We start from the raw sequence: 26,485 nt of genomic DNA on the forward strand, positions 1-26,485 counted from the left end.
GAATAATACTGATATTCAAGGGTCTCTACCCAATGGATATTTCATTTATGTATGTGTCACATTTCCTCTTCAAGAAAATTATGTGCAAATCCCTTCGATACATGGGCTGGCTCTCTTTTGTTTGTCCCTCAGACTCCTTCTTCCTTCTCTGCCCTGCTGTGGTGACTGGAGGTGCCTCGTGTAGACTAAATCAGTGGGCTCCTTGCCTTACAGCTTCCACTGGGTTCAGGTAATGCAGGGTAGAGGGTGGAGAGTGACATCAGGGTATTTTTTTTTTTCCATTAAAAAAAATAGAGAAGTGTAATTAATTTACAGTGTTGTATCGGTTTCAGATATACAATAAAATGATTCAGTTATATACACACATATATGTATTTCACAGATTATTTTCCATTATGGGTTATTAAAACTATTGAATATAGTTCCCTGTGCTATGCAGTAGGTCGTTGTTATTTATTTTATATATAGTAATATGTATCTGTTAATCCCAAACTCCTAATTTATCCCTTCTCCCCTTCCCCTTTGGTAACCATAAGTTTGTTTTCAATGTCTGTGAGTCTGTTTGTTTTGTAAATAAGTTCATTGAGATTCCACATATAAGTGATATCGTATATTTGTCTTTTTCTGACTTACCTCACTGAGTATGATAATCTCTAGGTCCATCCATGTTGCTGCAAATGACATTATTTCATTCTTTTTTATGGCTGAGTAATATTCCAGTGTGTGTAAATACGTGTGTGTGTGTGTGTGTGTGTATTTATCCATTCATCTGAAGATGGCCAAGACAGCTTTCATGTCTTGGCTATTGTAAATAGTGCTGCTGTGAACATTAGGTTATTGAGCTGCATGTATCTTTTCAGTTAGAGTTTTCATCTTGTTTGGATATATGACCATGAGTGAGATTGCTGGATTATATGGTAACCCTATTTTTAGTTTTTTAAGGAACCTCCGTACTGTTCCCCATAGTGGCTGCACCAATTTACATACCCACCAACAATGCAGGAGGGTTCCCTTTTCTCCACATCTTCTCCAGTGTTTATTATTTGTAACTTTTTGATGATGGCCATTTTGACTGGTATGGGATAATACCTCATTGTAGTTTTGATTTGCAGTTCTCTAATAATTAGCAATATCGAGCATCTTTTCATGTGCTTGTTGGCCATCTGTCTATTTGGACAAATGTCTATTTAAGTCTTCTGCCCATTTCTTGATTGGGTTTTTTGTTTTTTTTTTAATTGCTCTGTATAAGCTGTTTTTGTATATTTTGGAAATTAATCCCTTGTTGGTCACATTGTAAGTATTTTCTCCCATTCCATAGGTTGTCTTTTTGTTTACGTTTATGCTTTCCTTTGCTGTGCAAAAGCTTTTAACTTTCGATAGGGCCTATTTGCATATTTTTGCTTTTATTTCCATTACTCTAGGAGATGGATATAAAAAAATATTGCTGTGATTTATGTTAAAGAGTGTTCTGCTTATGTTTTCCTGTAGGAGTTTGAGTATCCAGTCTTACACTTAGGTCTTTGATCTATTTTTAGTTTATTTTTGTTTATGGTGTTAGAGAATGTTCTAAGTTCACTTTTTTACATGTAGCTGCCCAGCTTTCCCAGCACCACTTACAGAACTGTCTTTTCTTCCATTGTATATTCTTGCCTCCTTTGTTGACAATTAATTGACCATAAGTGCTTGGTTTTATTTCTGGGTTTTCTGTCCTGTTCCATTAATCTATGTGTCTTTTTTTGTGCCAGTACCATACAGTTTTGATTCCTGTAGCTTTATATTATAATCTGAAGTCAGGGAGCATGATTCCTCTAGCTCTGTTCTTTCCTAAGATTGTTTGGCATTCAGGGCCTTTTGTGTTTCCATACAAATTTTAAAATTACTTGCTCTAGTTCTGTGAAAAGTGCCACTGGTAATTTGATAAGGATTACATAGAATCTGTATATTGCCTTGGGTAGTATGGTCTTTTAAATAACATTGATTCTTCCAATCCAAGAACACAGTATATCTTTCCATCTGTGTTGTTTTTAGTTTCTTTCATCAGCATCTTACAGTTTTTGAAGTACAGGTCTTTTTCCTCATTAGGTAGGTTTATTCCTTGGTGTTTCATTCTTTCTGATGCTCTGGTAAACAAGATCATTTCCTTAATTTCTCTTTCTGACATTTGTTGTTAGCGTAATAGAAATGCAGCAGACTTCTGTATATTAATTTTGTATCCTGCAACTTTACCAACTTCATTGATGAGCTCTAGTAGTTTTCTTGTGACATCTTTTGGATTTTCTATCTATAGTATCATGTCATCTGCAAACAGTGAGTTTTACTCCTTCCTTTCCAATTTGGATTCCTTTTATTTCTTTTTCTTCTCTGGTTGTTGTGGGGAGGAATTCCAAAACTATTCTGACTAAAAGTAGTGAGAGGGCATCCTTGTCTTGTTCCTGATCTTAGAGGGAATGCTTTCAGCTTTTCACTGTTGAGTATGATGTTAGCTGTGGGTTTGTCATATGTGGCCTTTATTATGTTGAGGTATGTTCCCCCTATGTCTACTTTCTGGAGAATTTTTTTTATCATAAATGAATGTTGAATTTTACCAAGTTTTTTCTGCATATTATTGAGATGATTGTGTGGACTTTATTCTTCAGTTTGATAATGTGGTGTATCACACTGATTTGCGACACTGAAAAGTCTTTCCATCCCCAGGATAAATCCCACTTGATGGTGGTGTATGATCCTTTTAGTATTGCTGGAGTCAGTTTGGTAGTGTTTTGTTTAGGATTTTTGCATCTGTGTTCATCAGTGATACTGACATAATTTTTTGTGTGTGTGGTGTCTTTGTCTGGTTTTGTTATCAGGGTGATGGTGGCTTCATAGAATGAGTTCGGAAGTGTTCCTTCCTTTGCAGTTTATGGGAAGTTTCAAAAGGGTAGGCATTAACTCTTGTAGAATTCTCCTGTGAAGCCATGTGGTCCTACACTTTTGTTTGTTGGGAGCTTTTTAAATTACTGACTTGTGGGTGGTCTGGTAGGCTTGGTTGGCCCGTCATCCAGTTAGTTGCCAGCCCCAGCCATGTATGAGTGCTGCTTGCTGCTGTTTAGTGGGGCCTGGTCATGGAACCTTAGTGCTGGCTCACTGGTGGGCGGAGTCAGGGTCCTGAAGTTCTGGGGCTCTTGCCTGCCCGTTGGCAGGGGAAGCCAGGTTGTGAGGTTAGCCCTAGGCTGTTGGGAGGCAGAGTTGGTTCCTGGAGTCTGGCTGAAGGGCCCAGAGATCCCAGAGATCATTTCAAATTGTTGGCGGGGCTGGGGCGGGGGCAGAAACTAGTTTCTGAGACAGTTGGGTGTGGGGCCTGGGGTGTCCTGAAGGTTGCATTAGCCAACTAGTGTGCAGGGTCAGGGCTCAGTTGGTCTCAGGGTAGGGTCTGGAGTCCAGGGGCCAAATCCTTCTGCAGGCTGTGGGAACATCGTTTTCTTGCTTTTGGTGTCTCACCTAGTAAGGGAGGTTGGTCTAGAGGCTTGTGCAGGCTTCCTGACTGGAGGGGCTGTGCCTGTCCACCGCTGGGTGGAGCAGGGTCTTGGTTATCTAGTGGGCAGGGCCACGGCTATCTAGTGGGCAGGGCCACAGCTAGAGGCATGTCTAGAGGCCTCATGGGCTCAGGAAGGCTTCTCACGGCCTGTCAGCTGATGGGTGGGCTGTGTTCTCTCCCAGCTGGTAGTTTGGCCTGAGGCATCCCAACGCTGACACCTACAGGCTGTTGGGTGGGGTCAGGTCTTCGTGCTAACTAGCCAAGATGTTAGCTCTCAGCTCAGTTTCCTGTGTTTGAATGTTCCGTAATATGTTTGCCACCACTGTCTATGTCCCCAGGGTGAGCTGCAGCCACCCCCACCCCCTCCAGGAGACTCTCCGAGACTAGCAGGTAGGTCTGGGCCAGGCGTCTATCAAAGCGCTGCTCTTGCCCTGGGTCCTGGTATGCATGAGGTTTTGTGTGCACCCTTTAAAGAGTGAAGTCTCTTTCCTCCAGTCCTGTGGGACTCCTGCAGTTAAGCCCCACTGGCCTTTGAAGCCAGATGCTCTGGGGGTTCATCTTACTAGTGCCAGAGCCCCAGCCCAGGAAGCCTGACATGGGGCTCAGAACTCTCACTCCTGTGGGAGCAGCTCTGTGATATAATTATTCTCCAGCTGGTGGGTTGTCTATTTGGAGGGTATGGGATTTGATTTTATCATGAGTCTGCCTCCTGCCTGTCTTGTGGTTCCTTCTTTATGTCTTTAATTGTAGAAGATCTTTTCTGGTAGGTTCCAATCTTTTTCATTGATGGTGGTTCTGTAGATAGACAGTTGTGATTTTGATGTGCTCGTGAGGAAGTGAGCTTGCGGTTTTTGTGCTCCACCATCTTGGCCGCTTCCCCCGGAGATTAGGGGGTTTTAATACTCGGCTCCCTTTCTGAGGCCCTTGGCATCTGAGGTCTGGCAGTCCCCTCCATAAGCCTCCTCCTTTCTCACTCCCCCTAAGTCCATACTAGCCCAGGCATAGTATTTCAGTCCTCTGTTTCCCTACGTGATGCCAAGACCTATGTGAGTATTTCATTTATTAAACTCTTAAACTACCTCAATTGGAGTATGCCATTTGCCTCACGCTGGGACTGTAACTGATAAAAGCATTTGATCCACAGAGATAATAAGAGGATTGCTGACCTCTTGGTGGTTAGCCAAGATTAAAAGGGGCCAAATCAGCCCAGGTGAAGCATTACTGTCTAAAATGCCAGCCCAACCCTTCCTTCAGGGAACTTGCTCTTGTGCATTTCAGGATGGTTTCAGCCCTTTGGAGTTCAAAGCCCTAGGCCTCTGCGTGTCAGGCTGGGAGTGCCCCGAGATTACTTCAGCATGTGTTTTGGAGAGTAGCAAATATACCTGGATCCAGCAGAGGGGTGATCTTCTGAAAGTCACAGGGTATGGAATGTGCATCTCTGATGTTTTTCCAGTGTGTCTTTAATATGGCCCTGTTATCACTCAGCTCACAGCTGGCACATGCATTTTAGGAAAAATGAAAGGATTAATGAATGCTGTTATGGAAAATTTATATCCCCCCAAAATCCATGTTGATGTCCTAAGGTGATGGTATGGAGATGGGCCTTTGGGAGATAATTAGAGTTAGACAGGGTCATGGGGGGTGGGGCCCTCATGATGGGATTAGTGCTTTTCTAAGGGACACCAGAGTTCCCCCACCCTCTCTGCACACACATACAGAGGTCCTGTGAGCACAGAGCAGGATGACAGCCACCTACAAGCCAAGCCAAGAGACAAAGGCCTTAGAATGAGACCTACCTTGCTAGCACCTTGATCTTGAGTTTCCCAGACCTCCAGAACCACAAGAAATAATAAATTTGTTTAAGCCACCCAGTCTATGGTACTGTTTGTTAGGCAGCCTAAGACAAAGGTGTAGATGTTGTCCTATAAAAGTAATCCAGTTTGGTGGCCCTTCCTCTTTTAGAAATTTGGGCAGTTCTTCATTACAGCCCGCTGTAATATTTAAGCACAAACAATGGGGGCTCTATGGATGAAATTTAAGCTTTAAAGGTATTAAAGCTTCGAAAGGCCAGTGTATCTTTTCCAGGCAGATTGAATTTGTAAATGAGCTAATTTTCTCAACTTTTTTGCTAATTAAAAAATCCCTTTCAGCTCTGGATGCTGTGAAAGCTGGTCTTTGGTTCTGATCCTACATGGAAGTGGGAAAGTGCTCACAGAATGATGCCAAGCACCCGTGGCTGTACAGTTTCCGTTTTATTTTGTGTGCTTTTTATAGGATATAAATAATGACAAAAATTACAAAATTTATAACTGGAAGCCCAAGCATATTTACACATATGTTTCTGTCTCAGCAAAGATACTATTTACTTTGCTCCTATACAATTTCCTTTTGGTACCATATTTTAGTGTTATTTTACTCTCAGTTTACTACATACATATCAACAGTGAATAGGCAAAATATATACAAGGAACTGTTCAGTTCAAGTAATTTAACATTGTATTAAAATTCTTTAACACTAAACTAAAACCATATACATTTGTCAATTTGAAATAAAATTTAGTCCTTCAAAACTCACCAACTGATGAATGTAAATGATAATCTCAGTCAGGCTTAAAATAATATTGGTGTTAATAAAAAAAACATTAAGACAATCCCACAATTTCTCAATAGCGCTATAATGAACTTCAAAATGATTCACAATATGGTTAGAACAATATACATTAAAATGTTATTTTTCTCTATAATGATATTGGTACTGTTTATATAATTTGATTCTACATAAATATACATTATGGTATCATACAAATACTCCACAGAGACATTAAAAAATTAAAATACCTTAAAGAAATGTAAGTAAATTTTATTTAATCAAAGAGTAAGCAAACATGTATATTTTTTGTTTCAAGAAAAGAGCTTTATTACTTTGGAATCTTTTTTTTTTTAATTTTTTTTTTCTAGAAAAAAAATTTTTTGCAATAGAATTTTATTAACACCTTTCTCAAACAAGGTTTCCATGACAGCAGGAGCCCTAGATTTTTTTTTTTTAACATGTCCTTTAAAACTGTGAAGATTGAAAAAAAATCTTTGCAGGCTGATGACTGCGTCAGCACTTTGGGGAAGACGCCAGCCTGCGTGCCTGAATCTCCTGCTCTGGTGAGTGTCACCGTACTTGCCACGCCTGAGCCAGTCCTCTTGGTAGTAGCATTAGAAATTTAGTTGTTATTCAAAACAAAACCAGAAACATCCCTCACAACTAACCTAGTTTCTTATCAATGCATTAGTGAAACATTCTTCTAAGAAAAATATTTAATACAAGACACATTTCTTCTTTTCATAATAAATTCCTCTGTTTTAAATCATTCTTAAGTTTTTGAATCAATCCATAGATGTAAAGGTTTTCTTTATCTGACATAGCTGATTACATATAAAATGCACAAATATAGAAATTGAGAAACAGGATTTCCTGGCAATCAGGGTGGGTAGTTTTTGTCCTTTTGCAGGAAACAATACTCAGTGAGATAATGATTTTACAGATGTTTTCTGGGGTTAGTTCTGATTCTACCTTGAAAACTGACGACAGTGAAAAATAAACCCAAGATTTTTATACTTTTAGGCAGTATTAGAGATTCCCCTGTACTTTTTTAAAGGTATTATCCCCAAATACAGCAAAGCAAGTGTTGGGGCAGAGTCATTAGAAATACCTTGGGTGGTGGCAGGGGGAAGTCCGGAGAGTCAGCCAAGAATCTCTGCTCGTGCTTCTCGGGGGTTATGACTGAAAAGTCTTAGTTGCACTTTCTGTCACTGGTGCAGAAAGAATGTCCCCAGGAATGGACAGCAGCCTTTTGCCCGTGACAAGGCCACACAAACAGAGCAGTCTTCCTCCTGGGCTGGATAGGAAGCCTGCTCTGGGACTGCTCGGCGTGCAAGGCACCGCAAGGACAGGAGGACGGTGAGTATCAGAAAATTGTGGTTTCATACTTGGTATTTATTCCCCTTTTGGCCTCTTGTCCCGGCTCCACAATCCACGGCAGGTTGGCCAGAGTCTTTTGCTCAGATGGGTCGATCTGCTTTAAAACAGAAAGGCTGATGCCTGTTATACGGTACCTGCTCGGGGCTGCCCGCGTGCATCCTAACACTGGTTGGAAACCCGCACTCACCCTGGCAGGACTTCGGGATGCTGATGTGTGAGAAGCATTTGTTCATCTGACACATTTACTGTGTATGTGTGCAAGGCACTGGGTGGTGCAGACGGTGAATGAGACATGGCCCTTGCTCTTGAAAGCACACAGATGGGGAGCAGACATAGAAACACTAAAGTACTGAGAACTGAGATTTCAAAGGGAAGAGGGGATGCTTTGAGGGCACCCAAGAAGGCCACTGACCCCACGTCAGGAGCCGGGGGGGCTTCCTGGAGGAGGTGAACCAGGCTATGCCCTGCCTGGCTCTCCAGCCTCCACTGGTTTCTATCACAGTCAGAATAAGTCCACAGTAGTCAGTCCTCAAGGTGACCTGCAGTGGCCGTGACCTGCAGTGGCCCTGAACGCCAGGCCCACGCCCAGGGCCTCTGTGCCCATCACCTTTCTGCCCGAATGCTCTTTTCCAGACACCCTCATGCTTTATGCCCTAATATCAATCAGGGTGCAGATCAAACATCACCTCCTCACCAGTTTATCCTATCAAATAGCATCTTAACTTTTGTAATCCTTATGCCACATGCATCATTTACTTGTTCATCCTCCACTACAATGGATGCTCGAGAAGGTAGGATTCTGCCTGTTCTGTTCACTGTTAACCCTAAACTTAGAAAAGCTCCTGGCAACCCAGTAAACAGCAGCCACACAATAAATACTTGTTGAATAGACATTATTAAAAATGAGGTAATGTCTAAATGGAGAGCTGGAGGACAAGCAAGAGTTTCCTGGTGAAGCCTGTGGGCAGGGGTTGATTGAACAGCATGTGCAAAGTCCCTGAGGTAAGGGAAAGTGGCCGTTTGAGGACTTACAGCCAGTTTGCAGAGGGGCAGCTGGGAGGGGAGACAACTGAGGATGAAGAGGTGAGCAGGGCCAGGTCAGGCTGAGCCTTACCCAAACCGAGCTGAGCCATGCAATGTTAACACTGGCTCAGCCCCTGTGCACACAAGGTCACACAGGCCCTTTCTGGGTGAGGCTTGAGTTCTGAGCTCTTATGGAGGGGGGGGGGGTGGGGAAGTTCCTCACCGAATTGCTGCCTTTTTTCCTTTGGTGTCTCCACACATGCCTGACCCTAGCCGCCTGCTCTGCTCAAGAAACCTGTAGCAAGAGAGCTGCAGGAATGCTGTAGGGTCCGTCCCAGCGTGATTTGTTAACGTTTCCACAAGACTTGGGGGAGGACTTAACATAGTCTTAGGAATCACAGCATATTTCTCAACAGTAAACATCTGGAATACCCACTGACGGGGACAGGATCTTAAGCGGTTACTCACTGATATTTCTCAGTGACAGCTTCTAGGCAAGTATTCTAGAAGCCCCAATGGCACCCAGCCCTCTGTGCTCGTCTGGGAGAAGTCTGTGGGGATCAGAGAAAAGTCAGAGTGTGGTGGGGAATCGGGGCAGTGGTGTCATGATCTGATCTGTGTTTTAAGATGGTCGCCCTGGTTGCCATGTGGAGGGAGCGAGTCTGTCAGGTATACTGAGGTAGTTTTGGAGATTAGTGGTGGTGGCAGCTTGTATGAGCAGAGTGACAGAGGAAATGGAGAGGAGTGCATGGATCTGAGAGAGCTTTTAGGGACTGAATGGATGGAATCTGCTTGTGGGTTGGATACAAGGGTGAGGGGAGGACAGGAATCAGGAATGCTTCTAGATTTATGGCTTGAGCAACATGGTGAGTGGTTATGTGGCTTACTGAGCTGCAAGGGATGGACAGAAACAGTTTTGGAAGGGAGATCAAAACTAAGTTTCAGATGTCTATTAAGTACTGAAGAAGAAATTGAAGCTGTTAGTCTGGAGTTCTGAGAGTGTGTCAGGATTGGGAGCCTGTGGGGCTGGGAGGACGAGGGGTCAAAAGGAACAACTTTCAGAGGACATGCTGTTACTGGTGATGATCAGCGATGAGGGATGAGCACAAGAGTGAACAGAGAGGTGGAGAAAAAGATCAAGGAGGTGAGCTGTCAAGGAGCAAAGGGGCCAGACTCTGGAAGGACCATTCCCAGGGATGCTGAAGTTGCCAAGTACAGGGCAAAAACAGAGGCCAAAGAGAAGATTGTGAATAAGAAGCCACATGGTCACAAAGGGCGGTACCCCTGCAGAGATGAAGACCCTTACACCTGCCCCATGACCCTGGGGACAGGGGCCAGTGGGGAAGAGGAGAGAATCACAGACAGAAGGACATGTGGAGGGGAGAGCGATGCCTCTGGGGGTGTCTGCTATCCCGAGGCCCAGAGCTTCTAGGATGCCATACGGCAGCAGAAACCAGATAGGAGGCTGGTTGGGAACGGTCCAGCTTCTGGGTATTGCTACTACCAGAGGAGGCCGCTTTGAAGTCATGAAAGTCTGTTAGGACAGGATGTGTGCAGAGCGTGTGGGAGGGAGAGGGAGGAAATTCCTGGAGGAAGACAGATGCCGCGGAGGAGGGGCCGTACCTTCTGAATAGTCCTCGCCTGCAGGAAACCTCAGCTGCCAGAGAAAGCATGGGGCCTGGTGCCTAGGCCTCCCCTTTGGATGCGCGCACAGCCTGCACCTCTAGTTTCCTCTTGCTGGGTACCGGGGACACCCTTGCTGAGAGCCTCTGCCAGGCTCTACTGACCAGCAGCTTGTGAGAGGCGTGCCCCCTGGAGGGATGGCAGCCAAAGCCTCAGGGAACATCGCTCCCAAGCTTGCCTGGACTTTCAGGAAAGGTTCACCCAGGACAGCAGCAGCACCCAGTCCCCTCAGAGGTTGCTGCAGGGGACAGAGGAAGGGGAGTTTTCTCAGGAGCCTCTAGGTTCCAGGCAGATGGCCCCCAAGACTTTGCAGGAACTGGGCTGAAAGGATGAAGGACCCATGCCAGGACGAGGCGGGGCAGAGACAAGATGGACAGGCCCTGGATTCTCATGAGGACTCAGGCCCAGGGTCCCTTCCCTCCAGCTCAAAAGTTTTCAGAACACCTGCATCTTTTCTACTTACCACGGACTTGCGAATGCTGACTCGGGGCTTGGGGATGGGCTTGGAGGGCTTGTTTTCAAAGCTTTCTGGAAGGGTGGAGGAATGCCCCCCTTTCCTGGCTTGCAGCGCAAGCTGGTAAGCGACTTCAAATGCCTGTCCCAGCGTTAGGATGATCTCATAGGCTAAATTCTGCAAGAGAAATGAGAAACAGTTTACGATGGCATCCTGCAGACTGGAACAGAGTGGCTGAGGAACACTGCAGGGGGTGAACCAGCGGGGACCTTGAACTGCTCCACCTGATGTGGCAGAGTGTCAGGAGAAACCTGATGAACGGGACACTTCAGGTCCAGTTTAAGGTGTGTCCCAGGCATCATTCACTGATGTGATGCACTAGCTTACCCCACGCCAAGGAGCCCACAGGGGACCCTGAAGCCCACTCCATCCCGGGCCCCATCATGGGCGGCCAGTTTGCTCCTGGGCCTTGGAAGGGAAGGGGTTACTCTGGTCCCTCAGCCGAGTTCTGGGAGTGCGTCAGCTGTGCCTGTGAGGATGATCCCACACACTCTAGGGGAGGTGTTCCTGAGAAGTTGGGTCTTTTTACCTCAAACATCTGTGATTCGGTGACCATCTCTGAAACAATCAAAATCTAATTTAGGCAGAGGGGAGAGGCATTAGTCATGCTGGTGTGGCGTCTCATAGTCACAGCAGCGAGCATGCAAACAGAGCCAATTATCCCTCTATTTCTTGAGGCATTTGCTCTCCCTGTGGGTCCACTCCATATTTTATCATCAAATCAGCGAGAGACAGGAGGTTCTGTCAGGCCGGAAGGCCATGCCAAGCAGTGCCTGGGAGAAAGGTTATTTTCCTCACTCAACCACTCCCCTCAAGACGACTAGCTTTCTTCTCTCTTCTCCAGATTCGCACTTCATTTCGGTCTTCTCTTCTGAGCACAGCCCCATCTTGTCTTCTCTCACTGAGAAAACAGGACACTGACCCCAGAGAAGCAGGGTCTCAATAAGACCCCCAAGGTCACAGTGCAAAGAAGTGGATGCCTGTGGGTCACAGCTTTCTTAAAATCACTGCACCAGCTGAGGGCTAACATGGTCTGTCCCAGGTTTTCATTCTGATGAAAGTCCCTAGAAGGCCTGTGCGTGGTGTTTCAAAACCACAGAGGTAGCATTCTGCTTATGCTGGTTTTGCATCTGTACCTTCTATGTCCCTGCCCCCTCCTCCCCAATCAGGCATATGAAATAGCTTGAGTCCCACGATTCTGGGGGACTGTTTTTGCTTGATGAAGATGCAGGATGGTCTTCAGAGGGGTGTGGAAGAGGCCCAGGGGTTTCTGGACTAATTTCAGAGCAATTATCACGGTCTTAGACCTGAGAAAGGAAAACTCTGAGTGTGAGAGCTGGTTTGACAGAAGCTGTCTTCTCCTTTGAGTAACTTGATAAGAAGCGATGGCCCACAAGGCAGATGTGTGCTACTTGGAAGACACTGAAGCTCGCACAGCCAGCCAAGCACTTCCCGCAATGAACCTGGGGCTGTGTTTGCCTCCAGGGATGAGTCAGACCAGGAAATTAGTCGTGCACCAACAGGTGACAGTGGAGGTGGGCTGGCAGACAGCCCCGCCGTCGCTGCACCATGAGGGCGGAGTCCTCACTGCCTACACTTGGCACTCCCATCACGGCCAGGGTTGCCCCCTAGTGTGGATGGGTCCCCTGGAAAGGTGGCCTGGGGCTCTGGGCTTCGGCTGTCCCCACAAAGTCCTGGCTCTTGTCTTCTTCACGGTTGCTATGCAGATGGTGGATGTCCATCTGTCAGGGACACGTAGCAGATATTCGTGCTCTGGGTGGGCTACTGGACTAAGGGAAAGGTGGCAGCTGCAGTGATTCTGTAACGTGCGGCTTTCTGATGCTGGAATAGGGGTGCTTAATGAGTGTGAATTCCTTTATCATTAACCTAAAAACAAGTTCCTGAAAGTGAGATTTACTTAAAGCTCCATGTCTTCGAAGAAAGCCAAAGATGCTCATTTGAGCAGGTGAGATTTTCACATGACTATTGTGGGAAGCATAAAGGTTTTTGAAATGTTCTGGGTTAGAAGCTCTGCCCTTTCATTTTTAAGAAGTTCCTGGTGTTAGGAAACTGCTGAGATAAGACAGATCAGACCAGACTGTGAGGTTTCCTGCCAAGCGGCCTCTCCTGGTTTGGCCTGCATTATCCATGACGTCTTGCTTTTCGTTTTATGATCTGTAAAGAGTTGGACATTATTACCTTTCCTATACTTTGTCACCTTGGTGTTTGAGGTTTCGATTCTGGATGCCAGTGAGGGCCCACGAGGAGCAGCTGGTTGTTGATGGGGCTCTGCACTCAGAGTCCTGTGTTACTGAAGTACCGGGGCTCCTGCGGGGAATAGATGCTCATCAAATGGGACCCGAGGACACACATTTGAAGGGGAGGAAGATTCATTTCTCCTGCCTCTCCTTAGTAACATCCCCACTATTTAAAACGGGAGAAGAGTTACTGGTGGGAAGAAAGCAGGAGACTCTGTAGGACAGGGCTAAAAATGATACTGCAGTCTGATCAGAGAGGCTTGGGTGACAAGCCCTGGCTTGATCTTTTGAACCAGGCTTGCTGGCTCCAGCGATGCCCCCTGGCACTGAAGAGCACTAGGGACACTGCTCACAATCATGAAGCCCAGGTATCTCCACTTACAACAACATACCATCCTCCTCGCAACCGTGAGGAGGCCAGGGCCAGAGGCTGTGCCTGGCACCCTGCAGGCACGCAGTAGACGCTTGTTTGCTGAATGAGTACCTAAAGACAAGCTGGAGTAACAACACTCCTAGACATTACTGCAGGTAGTATGGCTACTGTAAAGTGAGGACTTCACAAGTATTAGGCATTGTAACAAGCACTAGATCTATCTCGTTTAAGTCTTACCACAATCATCTGCAGTAGAATACCACTGTTCTCATTTTATAGATGAGGAAATTGAGGCTCAGAGAGGTTAAGTAACTTGCCTGACATCACACAGCTGGAAAATTACAGAGCAGTGATATGAAACAATGTCTGTGACTCAAGAGCCTATGTTCTTACCCTCCCGTGTGTGGTAGCTTGTCTCCAAGACGGCAGCCATCACTCACTCTTCCCCTTCCCTCATGCTGTAACATTCCTCTGTTGGGAGGGCGAGTCTGTTCCTCCATCTCCTTGAATCTGGACTGGCTATACCGACCTTCCCAGCTAGCAGCATGTGCAGAAGTGACATGCTGGGACTTCTGAGATTAGATCTCGAGGGGTCTGGTGGCTTCCACTGGGCCTTGTGGAACACCCTGAGGGAAACCAGCCCTGTGTCAGAAGTCTCACCTCCCTGAGTTCACAATGCTGTGAGGATGTCCAGGCTGGCCTGGGGAAGAGGCTGCCTGGAGAGAACAGCAGTTGAGCCCAGCCCAGGCTCCAGACACGAAGTGAAAGTGATACTGGACATTCAAGCTCCCCGAGACGCCACATAGAGGACCCAAGGCCCCAGACAGATGGCCCCAGTCAAACTGTCCCAACACTTGCAGTCCACTGAGCCACCCAGTGAAGGCCCCAGATTCCTGACTCCAGAATTGCAAACTTGATAAACTGGATGTTGTCTTATGCCACTAAATTTTGGGATGGTTTACGAAATAAGCAGCAATAGACACTGGAACACCATGCAATGCTAAGGAAGTCTGGCTGGACCCTCATTCAGGCAGCAGGAAGAGGAACCCAGCCTGCGAGCTGGGATGAACAGTACGTAGTCACAGGGGGTCAAATCCTGGAGCCTCCACCCCCAGCCTTGGCTGATGCCTGTGACCCATCCAGGTCACTCGTCACATTTCAGAGTAAGCACTGAGGTGTCCCTTCACAAGCTTGCCCAAACCACAGAGCTGGCATGTCCTTTCAAATATTTGCACAGCCACACACTCATCTCTGGCTACTACCTTGCTCAGGCATAAATCCAAACACATCTAGTTTTATGTTCACTACCTCCCATCCTGCAAATGCTTTAACCTGGCTGTCTCTGACTTTGGCTTCTTCTGCCTCTCATACTTATAAGAATGTACTTGCCTTGGCCTTTCCAGCACGAGCCTCCTTCTAGGGTCACAGTTACTGGGGCAACTGGCCTTGAGTGTACTCTACTTTACACAGACCACCAATTTAAGAAGGTAGCCTGTGCACATGATTGGGGTGGGTAATGGGGGTGACTACTGGGAAGACTATGCTGTAAGTCTCTCGTTTCTTATTAAAAAATGAGGATAATTTTTTTTTCCAGTCAAGATGGCAGAGTGGTAGGACCATGAACTTGCCTCTCCTCACGTCTACAACGAAACCACAACTGAATGCTAAACAACCATCGGAAAAAGACTGGAACCTAGCACAAAAGATCTGCAACTGGAAACATAAAGAGGGAACCACGACAGGATGGTAGGAGGGCCGTGGTCGCGATACAATTGGGTCCTATACGCCTCGGGTGGGTGACCCACAGCTGAAGATTTGTTAACTCACAGAAGCCCTCCCACAGGAGTGAAAGCTCTGAGTCCCACGTCAGGCTCCCCAGCCCGGGTCCTGGCACCGGGAAGAGGAGATCCCAGGACATCTGGTTTTGAAGGCCAGCAGGGCTTGGCTCCAGGAGCCTCACAGGACAGGGGGAAACGGAGACTCCATTGGCTTGGGAAGCGTACATGGAAACTCACGTGCACCAGGTCCAAGGGCAGAGGCAGTGATTTCATAGGAACCTGGGCCAGACCTGCCTGCTGGATTTGTAGGTTCCTCTGGGGATCTGGGGGACGGCTATAGCTCACTTAGGGGACATAAAAGCTGGTGGTAGATGTTCTGGGAGTATTAATCTACATGAGCTTTCCTGGAGGCTGACATCTTGATTGGATCATTAGAATCAAGAACTAGACCCACCCAACAGCCTGTAGGGAAGCCTCAGGCCAAACAACATACAGGGTGGGAACACAGCCACACCCATCAGCAGACTTCCTAAGCCACAAAGGCCTCTAGACACATCCAGAGGTCCAGGACCAAGCTTCACCCAGCAGTGGGCAGGCACTGGTTCCTTCAGCCAGGAAACCTGCATAAGCCTCTAGTCCAGCCTCATCCACCAGGGGCAGATACTAGAAATAAGAAAACAATAATCCCAAAGCCTATGGAAGGAATCCAGAAACACGCAGAAAGATAGACGATATGAGGTGGCAAAGGAATATCTCCCAGGCCAAGGCACAAGATAAAATCTCAGAAGAAGAAATAAGTGATGAGGAGATAGGTAATTTATCTGAGAAAGAGTTTAAAGTAATGATGGCCAAGATGTTCAGAGAACTCAAAAGGAGTATAGATGCACAGAGTGAAGTTTTTGCAAAAAGTTGGAAAACATAAAGAATACCCAAACAGAGTGAAGAATAAAATCACTGAAATGAACAATACACTAGAAGGAGCCAAGAACAGACTAAATGAGGCAGAAGAACGGATCACTGAGCTAGAAGACAGATTAGTGGAAATCACTACTTCAAAACAGATAAAAGAAAAAAGAATAAGAAATGAGAATAGTTTAAAAGAACTCTGGGACAACATGAAGTGCACTAATATTCGAATTATAGTGGTCCTAGAAAGAAAAGAGACAGAGGACCTGAGAATATTTTTGGAGAAATAATCACTGAAAACTTCCCCAACTTGGGAAAGGAAACAGGCACCAAGTCCAGGAAGTACAGAGAGTACCACACAGAATTAACCCCAAGAGGAACACACCAACGCACGTAGTCATCCAATTGACAACAATTATGTATAAGGAGAAAATATTAAAATTAGCAAGAGAAAAGCAACAAATAACATACAAGGGAACTCCCATAAGGTTATCAGCTGATTTTTCAGCAGAAACTCTACAGGCCAGAAGGGAGTGGCACAATATACTTAAAGTCATGCAAGGGGGGAACTTACAACCAAGAATACTCTCCTCAGCAAGGCTCTCGTTCTGACTTGACAGAGAAATCAGAAGCTTCATCGATAAACAAAAGCTGAAAGATTTCAGCACCACCAAACCAGCTTTATAACAAATGTTAAAGGATCTTCTGTAGTCATCAAACCATTAAAAAAAAAGCACAAAAAGAAAGAGGAAAAAAAAGAGACCTACAAAAGATTGCTTTGGCTGTTCAGGGTCTTTTGTGGTTCCTTACAAATTTTGGAATTGTTTGTTCTAGTTCTGTGAGAAATGTCATGAGCCTTTTGACGGGGGTTGCGTTGGATCTGTGGATTGCTTTGGGTAGTGGGGCCATTTTGATAGTGTTGATTCTTCCAATCCAAGAGCACAAGAAATCTTTCCATTTCTTTGTGTTTTTTCGGTTTTCAGAGTATAGGTAACCTCCTTGGTTAGGTTTATCTCTAGGTATTTTGTTGTTTTTGATGTAATGGAAATGTCTCTGCCAGTTACAAAATTCTGGTTTTTGAAATGAATGAAGGGCCACAAATGGCAAAATATCCTCCTTTTTAATGGCTGATCTGAATTCCATTCCATACACACACACACACACACACACACACACACACACACACACACACAGCTGCATCTCCATTATCTATTCAACTACTGATGTGCACTTAGGGTGCTTCCATATCTTGGCAATTATAAATAATGTTGCTGTTAATAGCAGGGTGTATGTATCTTTTTGAATTAATTCTTATTTTGTGGTTGGCTTTATTCCTTTGATAACTATGTTAGTTTAAAAAGCTAAAGCTCTGAACATTCTTAGAAACAATAAATAGTATGTATATGTAAGTTAAAAAATACATGTGCAGTTAAAAAAAAAGATCAAGCCATGAAAGACATAGAAGAAACTTAAAAGACATATTACTAAATGAAAGAAACCAGTCTGAAAAGGCTACAAACTGTACAATTCCAACCAAATGACATTTGAAAAGGCAAAGCTACAGAAACAATAAAAAGATCATGGTTTCCAGGGGTTTGGGGGGAGGGAGGGATGAATAGATGGAGCACAAGGGATTTTTAGGGCAATGAAATTACTCTGTATGATACTACAGGGGTGGCTACATGTCATTATCCATTTGTCAAAACCCATAGAATGTACATCAAGAGTGAGCCCTAATGTAAATTGTGGACTTTGGTTGATAATAATGTGCCCATGTTGGTTCATCGATTGTACCAAATATGCCACACTGATGAGGGATGCTGAGGGTAGGGGACTATATATGTGTGGGTGGAGCGGGCTATGTGCAAACTCTGTATTTTCTGCTCAATTCTGTTGTGAACCTGAAACTGCTCTAAGAGAATAAAGTCTATTAAAAAAAATGATAGTAACAACAAAGTACCCACCTTACTGGATTATTTTGACAATCACTCATGATAATATTTAGCCTAATGACAATTCTAGCCAACATTATTACTTACTGTGTGCCATGTTGCACCTGGACTGTCTCATTTAATCCTCACAGCAACCCTGTGGGGGTTATCACCTTAAACAGCTGTGGGGTCATGATCATCCCTGTTTTGCACATGAGAGAATTAAGCTCAGGAAGGTTAAATACTTTGCTCAACAAACCAGCATCTGGCCGAGCTGATCTGAGAGGCTGTGCTCTTAACCACCATACCTTAGAACCACACTTAAGGTGAAATAAAAGACTTCTGCAAACTTCTGAAAAACAAAAAGCTTAAAGACATTAAATACAAAAGTTTCTGGGTGGTGGGTGCATCTTGGCTGGGGTGAGGGTCTCATGCCAGGCCCTATGGAGAGGCAGTCTCCAGGCAGAGGTGTTCCTTATGATTTGACCTGAACCATCAACACAGGTCTTCTCAGCCGTCAGACCGGTCCCTTCCTTGGTGTCAAGACTGACGTGAGGATGCAAGGCCCCACTCCCTTTCCAGGGGAGCCTCTTTAGGATGGAGGCAGGGAATCCCAATGCAATTGAGACATCGCCCCCAGGGGTGCATTACAATCTCCAGAGGCCTTCCTTTCTCCCTCAGGAATGTTGATCTGTGATTAAGAATCACTACATTAGAGAAATCTGTGGAGCCATCGCATTTTAAGGATAGATCCTAAATGTAATCCAAGGGCGCAAACTTGTTTTTCTTATGCAAACTGGAGAGACTTGAACGCAAGGTTGTTATTTCCTGGCAGCTCCTTAAGGCAGTCAGGACTGCAGTTGACCATCAACCACCACATATATTTACTGAGCTACTTCCGTGAGTCAGGGGCTGAGTCTCTAGTGCCTGGCCATTAGCGGGTGTCCAGGAAGTGCTCACTGAAGGATGTGGGAGAGAGGAGGCTCATGGAGGTGTCCCCTGTTGTCCTGTATCCTGGTCACTGAGGCTGTACCCAGCGTACTCATCAATTTGGTGTTAGAAATAACTGCAGGATACAAATCAAAACTACACTGAGGTGCCACCTCACATCAGTCAGAATGGCCATCATTCAGAAGTCCATAAACAATAAATGCTGGAGAGGCTGTGGAGAAAAGGGAACCCTCCTACACTGTTGGTGGGAATGTAAATTGGTGCCGCTACTATGGAGAACAGTATGGAGTTTCCTTAAAAAACTAAAAATAGGGTTACCATATGATCCCACTCCTGGGTATACATCCAGAGAAAACTAACTAGAAAAGGCACATGCACCAATGTTCACAGCAGCACTATTTACAATAGCCAGGACATGGACGCAACCTAAATGTCTATCAAGAGATGACTGGATAAAGAAGTTGTGGCTTATATACATAATGGACTACCACTCAGCCGTAAAAAAGAGTACCATTTGCAGCAACATGAATGGACCTAAAGATTATCATATAAGTGAGGTAGGTCAGACAGAGAAAGTCAAATATAGAATATCCCTTGTATGTTGAATCTAAAAGAATGACACAAATGAACTTATTTACAAAACAGAAACAGATTCACCAATGAAGACACACTTAAGGTTACCAAAGTGGAAGCAGGGGAGGGATAAATTAGGAGTCTGAGATTAGCACATATAAACTACTATACACAGAACAAACAAGGTCCTACTATATATAGCACAGGGAACTATATGCAATACCCTGTAATGGCCTGTAACGAAAAGGAATATATATACATACATACACATATATAAATGAATCACTGTGCTGTACACCAGAAACTAACACATTGCAAATCACCTGTACTTCAATATGCAAAGGATATTTCTGAGGTGCTACAGGTTAAATTAAACAACTGAAGATATTGGGACCACAGAAAAATACAAATAAGAACCAAACTCTATTTGACACAACATTGTAAAATGACTATAACTCAATAGAAAAATGTTAAAGAAAAAAAAAAAACCAAACGCTACATCAGGAGTAAGGCCAATTCACCCCTGTGCATGTGATCAGGTCAGGCAGAGTTGCACAAGTTTGATGCTAACCCCACAGCTTATTTCTACTCACTGTTGAAAAATCATCCAGTCACTGCCTATAAGTGGAACTAGTCTAGAAAAACACATTTAGAGGGGATTTTTTTCTTTTACTTTCATTTTTTAGGTTTATTGAGATGTTACTGACAAATAACATGTGTAACTCTACGGTGTACGACTGTGATGATTTGATACCTGTATGAAACGATGGCCACAATAAGGTTAGTTAACACTTCCATTACAAGAGGTTTATACATATATTTCACTGGTCGATTAGGCAAAATTTAAAGAGTGACAGTACCCAGCATTAGTGAGGATGAAGTGCTGCTGTTGGTGGGAGTGTACATTTCTCACAAGCAGTTGACAATGTCTAAATTTTCAATGTTCTTAGCCATTATCTCAAATTCCACTTTTAGGAAATTTGGCTACAGAAATACTCATACAGGTGCACAAGGCATGACTGTGCCCTGAAACGCACTGTTATGTGAAAATTCTGTGTATGATCCAACTGTTAATCAGTATAGGGTAAGGTGAATAAATGATGGAGTAATTCTGAAAAACAAAAAAATAACTGCAGGATAGACTGTAGGCAGTCTGTCCCTTAGAAAAACCCTGGCCACCGAGGAAATTAACTTACATTAACAGGAGCATCACAAGGATTTTTCTGTGTTGGAAACTTCGGATTTGAAAATCTTTTGGGCTCAAGAGTTCAGTGGCGTATTTGCAGGAATATTCATCATAGTATTTAAAATGTTCCTTAATAGGGTCCTGACTAAGTACACTACACAGATCCATGCGGTGGGACACAAAGGCAGCCACTGAAAATAAAAACTGAGGCGTTTAAAAACCTGGCTAAAAGACTAAGTAAACAGTAATCACATACTCCAAATACATACTACCATATATAAAAAATAGGTAAACAACAAAGATTTACTATATAGCACAGATAACTATACTCAGTATCTTATAATAACCTATAATGGAAAAGAACTGGGGAAAAATATATATTTTTTATATATATATATATATATATAAAATATGTAACTGAATCACTTTGCTGTATACCTGAAACTAACACAATATTGTAAATCAACTATACTTCAATAAAAAAAAGACTAAAACTTATGTACACATACAAACATAGATGGTATCTGTCTACATGTGGAGGAAACAGGAATATATAGCAAAACATTACTGGTGGTTATCACTGAGTGTTGACGTTGTGGATGGTTTTTCTCTTCTTTATACTTATTTGTATGTTTTGAAGGTTAGTCAAATACAGATGGATAATTTTAAATAAAAAAAAATAAGCTTTTCCATTTTGATAACTAAAAACAAGAGAAAATAATCTAGCTCAAAATAATCTTACTCATTCTTTATACATCTCCTGCCTCTTTACTCCTTGGCAGAGAGGGCTGGGAACTGTTATCCGGGCAAAATCCGGGTCCTGTTTGCTGGCGTTCCCATTGCTCACCCCCATGTACCAGCGGAGCTGGCCAAGAATGTTATTTACGCTTTTCAGTTTTCACACTGGGTGTCAATTCTAGCATCTGATCAGTTGAATTTTAGAATACTCAACTCTTCCTTTAACCTGGAACCCCAATAGTTGTACTTCAAGTACAGAGCAAAGAGTCAAATCTTCTACTGTCCAATTTCTACCAAACCCAGCTGGAAAATGCTGGACATCAACTTATGGACATGCAATCAGTCCACTCTTGTAGCTGTGCCAGGTTTGATCCCTGCACCAAGTCAGACCATCGGTGAACTGCAACCACACCGACTTCCTCTCACACGGATGTGTTACCTCACTTAATGCTTAACAGTAACTGTTAGGCAGTGGGTCCTACTGTTAAAACAGCAAGGTGCCCCTACTCTGGTGGCTCCACTGTGCCTCAGGCGCAGCTCCACCGACTGCGTGGCGTTTATTAGGATTTTCTCTTTATAGGTTCAACTCCCCCAGCAGGCTGAGTGTCTCTAGGGCTTAGGACAGACACATCAGGTGCTCAACAAATGTTTGTTGGAGGAAATGAAAAAAGGAGGCTCCCTAAAATAAGAGGACTTGCACCTTAAGGGAAAGATGTGTGCCTAAGGATGGCCAGAGCCAGTTCTTTCCTCCTGTCTTCTCTCCCACAGGCAGACCTGGGTCAACAAACGCTAAACCAATGCAAGGGATGTCATTAAGGCCTGAAGACGAAGGTGTTTTTCAATATGGGACTATGGTGGGATCTTCCAGAAAGAAGCCACATTTCTCTTGGCTGTATTTTGCTTATACTTCTTGTTTTTTAAGAGCCAGGGTAAGTTTTGTCTACAACTTGCTTCACCCACGTCTTGAGGCAAAAATAACTGAGAATATTCTGGGCGTAGTCACAGAATTCACTGACATCTCTTTAGCTCTACCAAGTTAGTTCCCTCAAGTACAAGTCTGAGACTAATCTTGATAGATTGTATTTACAGTAACAAATACTGCCCAATCACAGGTCTTTAGCGTTAAGAAATAAATGTTAAGCATTCTGCTAAGACGCCTGTCTAGTGCAGGGCTGACACAGCAACTGGGCAAAATGCAGATAGGTTCTTTAGGGCTAATTTCAACTAATTAGAAGAATCATGAAATTGATATTCTTCCCTATGAGCAACTATAAGCCAATAAAATCAACAAATTCTTAGAAAGGCACAATCGCCTGAGACTGAACCAGGAAGAAATACACAACATGAACAGACCAGTACTGAAACTGAATCAGTAATTACAAAACTCCCAACAAACAAAAGTCCAGGAGTAGATAGGCTTCACAGGTGAATTCTACCAAACATTTAGAGAAGAGTTAATGCCTACTCTTCTGACTACTCAGTCATAAAAAGGAATGAAATAATGCCATTTGCAACAAGATGAATGGAACTGGAGATCGTCATACTAAGTGAAGCAAGCCAGAAAGAGAAAGAAAAATACCATATGATATCATTTATATGTGGAATCTTAAAAAAAAAAAAAAAGACACCACGAACTCATCTACAAAACAGAAACAGACTTGCAGACTTAGTAAACAATCTTACAGTTACCTGGGAAAGATGGTGGCAAGGGATAAATTTGGGAGTTTAAGATTTACAAATGTTAGCCACTATATATAAAAATAGATTTTTAAAAGTTTCTTTTGTACAGCACAGGGAACATATTACAAGATATGTTCAATATCTTGTAATAACATTTAATGGAAAAAGTGTGAAAATAAATATATGTATGTATATGTATGACTGGGACATTGTGCTGAACATCAGAGATTGACACATTGTAACTGACTAGTTCAATTAAAAAAACAGACACAAATGAACTTATTTATAAAACAGACTCACAGACATAGAAAACTTAAGGTTACTGGTGTGGGAAAGGAGTGGAGAGGGATTTTGGGATTTGCAGATATGAACTACTATATACAAAATAGATAAACATCAAGGTCCTACTGTATAGCACACGGAACTATATTTAATACCGTGTAATAGTCTATAATGAAAAAGAATATGAAAAGGAGTATGTATATATGTACAAATGAATCACTATGCTATATACCAGAAATTAACACAGCATTGTAAATCAGCTATACTTCAATTTAAAAAACACTGCAGAGGAAGGAACACTTCCAAACTCATTCTGTGAGGCCACCATCACCCTGATACCAAAATCAGGCAAAGATAATCACAAAAAAAAGAAAATTACAAGCCAGTATCACTGATGAACATAAACGCAAAAATCCTGAACAAAATACTAGCAAACTGACTCCAACAGTATGAAAAGGATCATACGCCATGACAAGGAATTTATCCCAGGGATGCAGGGATTTTTCAGTATCTGCAAGTCAAACAGTGTGACACACACCACATTAACAAACTGAAGACTGAAAATCATGATGATCTCAACAGATGCAGAAAAAACTTTTGCTAAAATTCAACATCCATTTATGATAAAAACACTCCAGAAAGTGGGCATAGAGGGAACATACCTCAATAATAAAGACCATATATGAGAAGTCCACAATTAACATCATAGTCAACGGTGAAAAGCTGAAAGCATTCCCTCTAAGATCAAGAATAGGTAAGTATGCCCACTCTCATCACTTTTATGTAGTTTTGGAATTCCTCCCCACAGTAATCAGAGAAGAAAAAGAAATAAAAGTAATCCAAATTGTAAAGGAAGGAGTAAAACTGTCACTGTCTGCAGGTGACATGATACTATACACAGAAAGTCCAAAAGATGCTACCAGAAAACTACTGGGGCGCATCAATGAAGTCAGTAAAGTTGCAGGATACAAGATTAACATACAGAAGTTAGCTGCGTTTCTATACACTAATAACAAATTGTCAGAAAGAGAAACAAAGGAAACAATCCCATTTGCCGTTGCATCAAAAAGAATAAAATACTTAGGCATAAACCTACGTAAGGAGTCAAAAGACCTGTACTCAGAAAACTGTAACACACTGATGAAAGAAATTAAAGACGACACAAACAGATGGAAAGATATACCATGTTCTTAGATTAGAAGAATCAATGTTGTTAAAATGATCATACTACCTGAGGCAATACACAGATTCAGTGTGATTCCTATCAAATTACCAATGGCATTTTTCACAGAACTAGAACAAATAATTTAAAATTTGTATGGAAACACAAAAGACCCCAAATAGCCAAAACAATCTTAAGAAAGCACAGAGCTGGAGGAATCAGGCTCCCTGACCTCAGGCTATACTACAAAGCAACAGGAATCAAAACAGTATGGTACTGGCACAAAAACAGACGCATAGATCAATGGAACGGAATAGAAAAGCCCAGAAATAAAACCAAGCACTCATAATCAACTAAATCTGTAACAAAGGAGGCAAGAATATACAATGGAAAAAAGATAGTCTCTTCAATAAGCAGTGCTGGGAACTGGACAGCTACATATAAAAGAACATTCTCTAATACCATATACCAAAATAAACTCAAAGTGGATTAAACACCTAAATGTAAGACTGGATACTCTAAAACTCCTAAAGGAAAACACAGACAGAGCACTATGACATAAATCACAGCAATATTTTTTTGATCCGCCTTCTGAAGTAATGGAAATAAAAGCAAAAATAAGAAAATGGGACCTAATTAAACTTAAAAGCCTTTGTACAGCAAAGAAATTTATAGACAAAATGAAAACACAACCTACAGAATGAGAGAAAATATTTGCAAATGACAAGACCAACATGGGATTAATTTTCAAAATATACAAAGAGCTAATAAAGCTTAATATCAAAAAAACAAACAACCCAATCAAAAAATAGGCAGAAGACCTACATAGACGTATATCCAAAGAAGACATATAGATGGCCAACGGGCACATGAAAAGATGCTCAGTATTGCTAATTATCAGAGAAATGCAAATCAAAACCACAGTGAAGTGTCACTTCACACCAGTCAGAACGGCCATCATTAAAAAGTCCACAAACGATAAATGCTGGAGAGGATATGGAGAAAAAGGAACCCTCCTACACTGTTGGTGGGAATGTAAATTGGGCAGCCACTATGGAGGACAGTATGGAGTTTCCTTAAAAAACTAAAAATAGGGTTACCATATGATCCAGCAATCCCAGTCCTGGGCATGTATCTGGAAAAAACTAATTTGAAAAGGCACGTGCACCTCAGTGTTCATAGCAGCACTACTTAAAATAGCCAAAACATGGAAACAAACCTAAATTTTCAATGACGGATGTATGGGTAAAGAAGATGTGGTGTTTGTGTGTGTGTGTGTGTACACACACACACACACACAATGGACTGTTACTTAGCCATAAAAAAGAAAGAAATAATGCCATTTGCAGCAACATGGATGGACCTAGAGATTATCATATTAAGTGAAGTAAGTCAGAGAAAGACAAAATATATGATATCACTTCTATATAGAATCTGAAAAAATTTACAAATGAACTTATTAATAGAACAAATAGATTCACAGACATAGAAAATAAACTTATGGTTACCAAAGGGGAAAGGGGTGGGAGGGATAACAAGGAGTTGGGGATTAACATGCACATTACTGTAAAACAGATAAGCAACAAGGCACAGGGAACTATATTCATTATCTTGTAATAACCTAGAATGGAAAAAAATCTGAAAAAGAATATATATATGTATATGTATATCTGAATCACTTTGCTGTACACCTGAAACTAACACAACATTGTAAACCAGCTTACTTCAATTAAAAAAAAATTTCTCCTTAATTATAACAGGTACACTTAGCAATTTTTGAAAATACATGAAGAAGAAAAGTAAAAATCACCTGTAAAATTCTACTGCTGGGATATAGCCACTGTTACATTTTGGTTTAATTTTTTTTTACATTTGTATATATACACAAGTACTTTTATAAACTATGAGTATTTATATATGTGATTTAAAAAACAAAATCAGACTTCTACTTCATGTGTAGATT

General features: G+C 42.8%; 2 protein-coding genes across 13 annotated transcripts in view; one reads left to right on the top strand and one right to left on the bottom strand.

Annotated features, from left to right (window-relative positions):
• Positions 1-17,978, top strand: part of APAF1 (apoptotic peptidase activating factor 1) — a 104,501-nt gene extending 86,523 nt beyond the window's left edge. The window contains exons 27-30 of one of the 5 annotated variants that reach the window (XR_010383180.1): positions 4,793-4,935; positions 7,325-7,463; positions 14,930-15,081; positions 15,179-17,978. Coding sequence is in view for 2 of the 5 variants with exons in the window: in XM_031462975.2 (XP_031318835.2) it covers positions 4,793-4,935; positions 6,605-6,671 (210 nt within the window). In the remaining 3 variants the exon portion in view is untranslated. Of the gene's footprint in view, positions 1-4,792; positions 4,936-6,604; positions 6,672-7,324; positions 7,464-14,929 lie in introns of those variants that run through there. The other 4 variants (XR_010383179.1, XM_064491617.1, XR_010383181.1 and 1 more) reach the window with 4 other exon arrangements.
• ANKS1B (ankyrin repeat and sterile alpha motif domain containing 1B) overlaps positions 7,471-26,485 on the bottom strand; it is an 857,966-nt gene continuing 838,951 nt past the window's right edge. For 3 of the 8 annotated variants that reach the window (XM_010989991.3, XM_031462969.2, XM_064491622.1), the window contains 2 exons: positions 10,654-10,821; positions 7,471-7,578 (listed from right to left, as the gene is read on the bottom strand). In XM_010989991.3, coding sequence (XP_010988293.3) covers positions 7,471-7,578; positions 10,654-10,821 — 276 coding nt within the window. Of the gene's footprint in view, positions 7,598-10,653; positions 10,822-26,485 lie in introns of all 8 variants that reach the window. The other 5 variants (XM_010989990.3, XM_031462968.2, XM_064491621.1 and 2 more) reach the window with 2 other exon arrangements.

This window comes from Camelus dromedarius, chromosome 11 (genome assembly GCF_036321535.1).
Source record: "Camelus dromedarius isolate mCamDro1 chromosome 11, mCamDro1.pat, whole genome shotgun sequence".
In the NCBI taxonomy this organism is placed as follows: Eukaryota; Metazoa; Chordata; class Mammalia; order Artiodactyla; family Camelidae; genus Camelus; species Camelus dromedarius.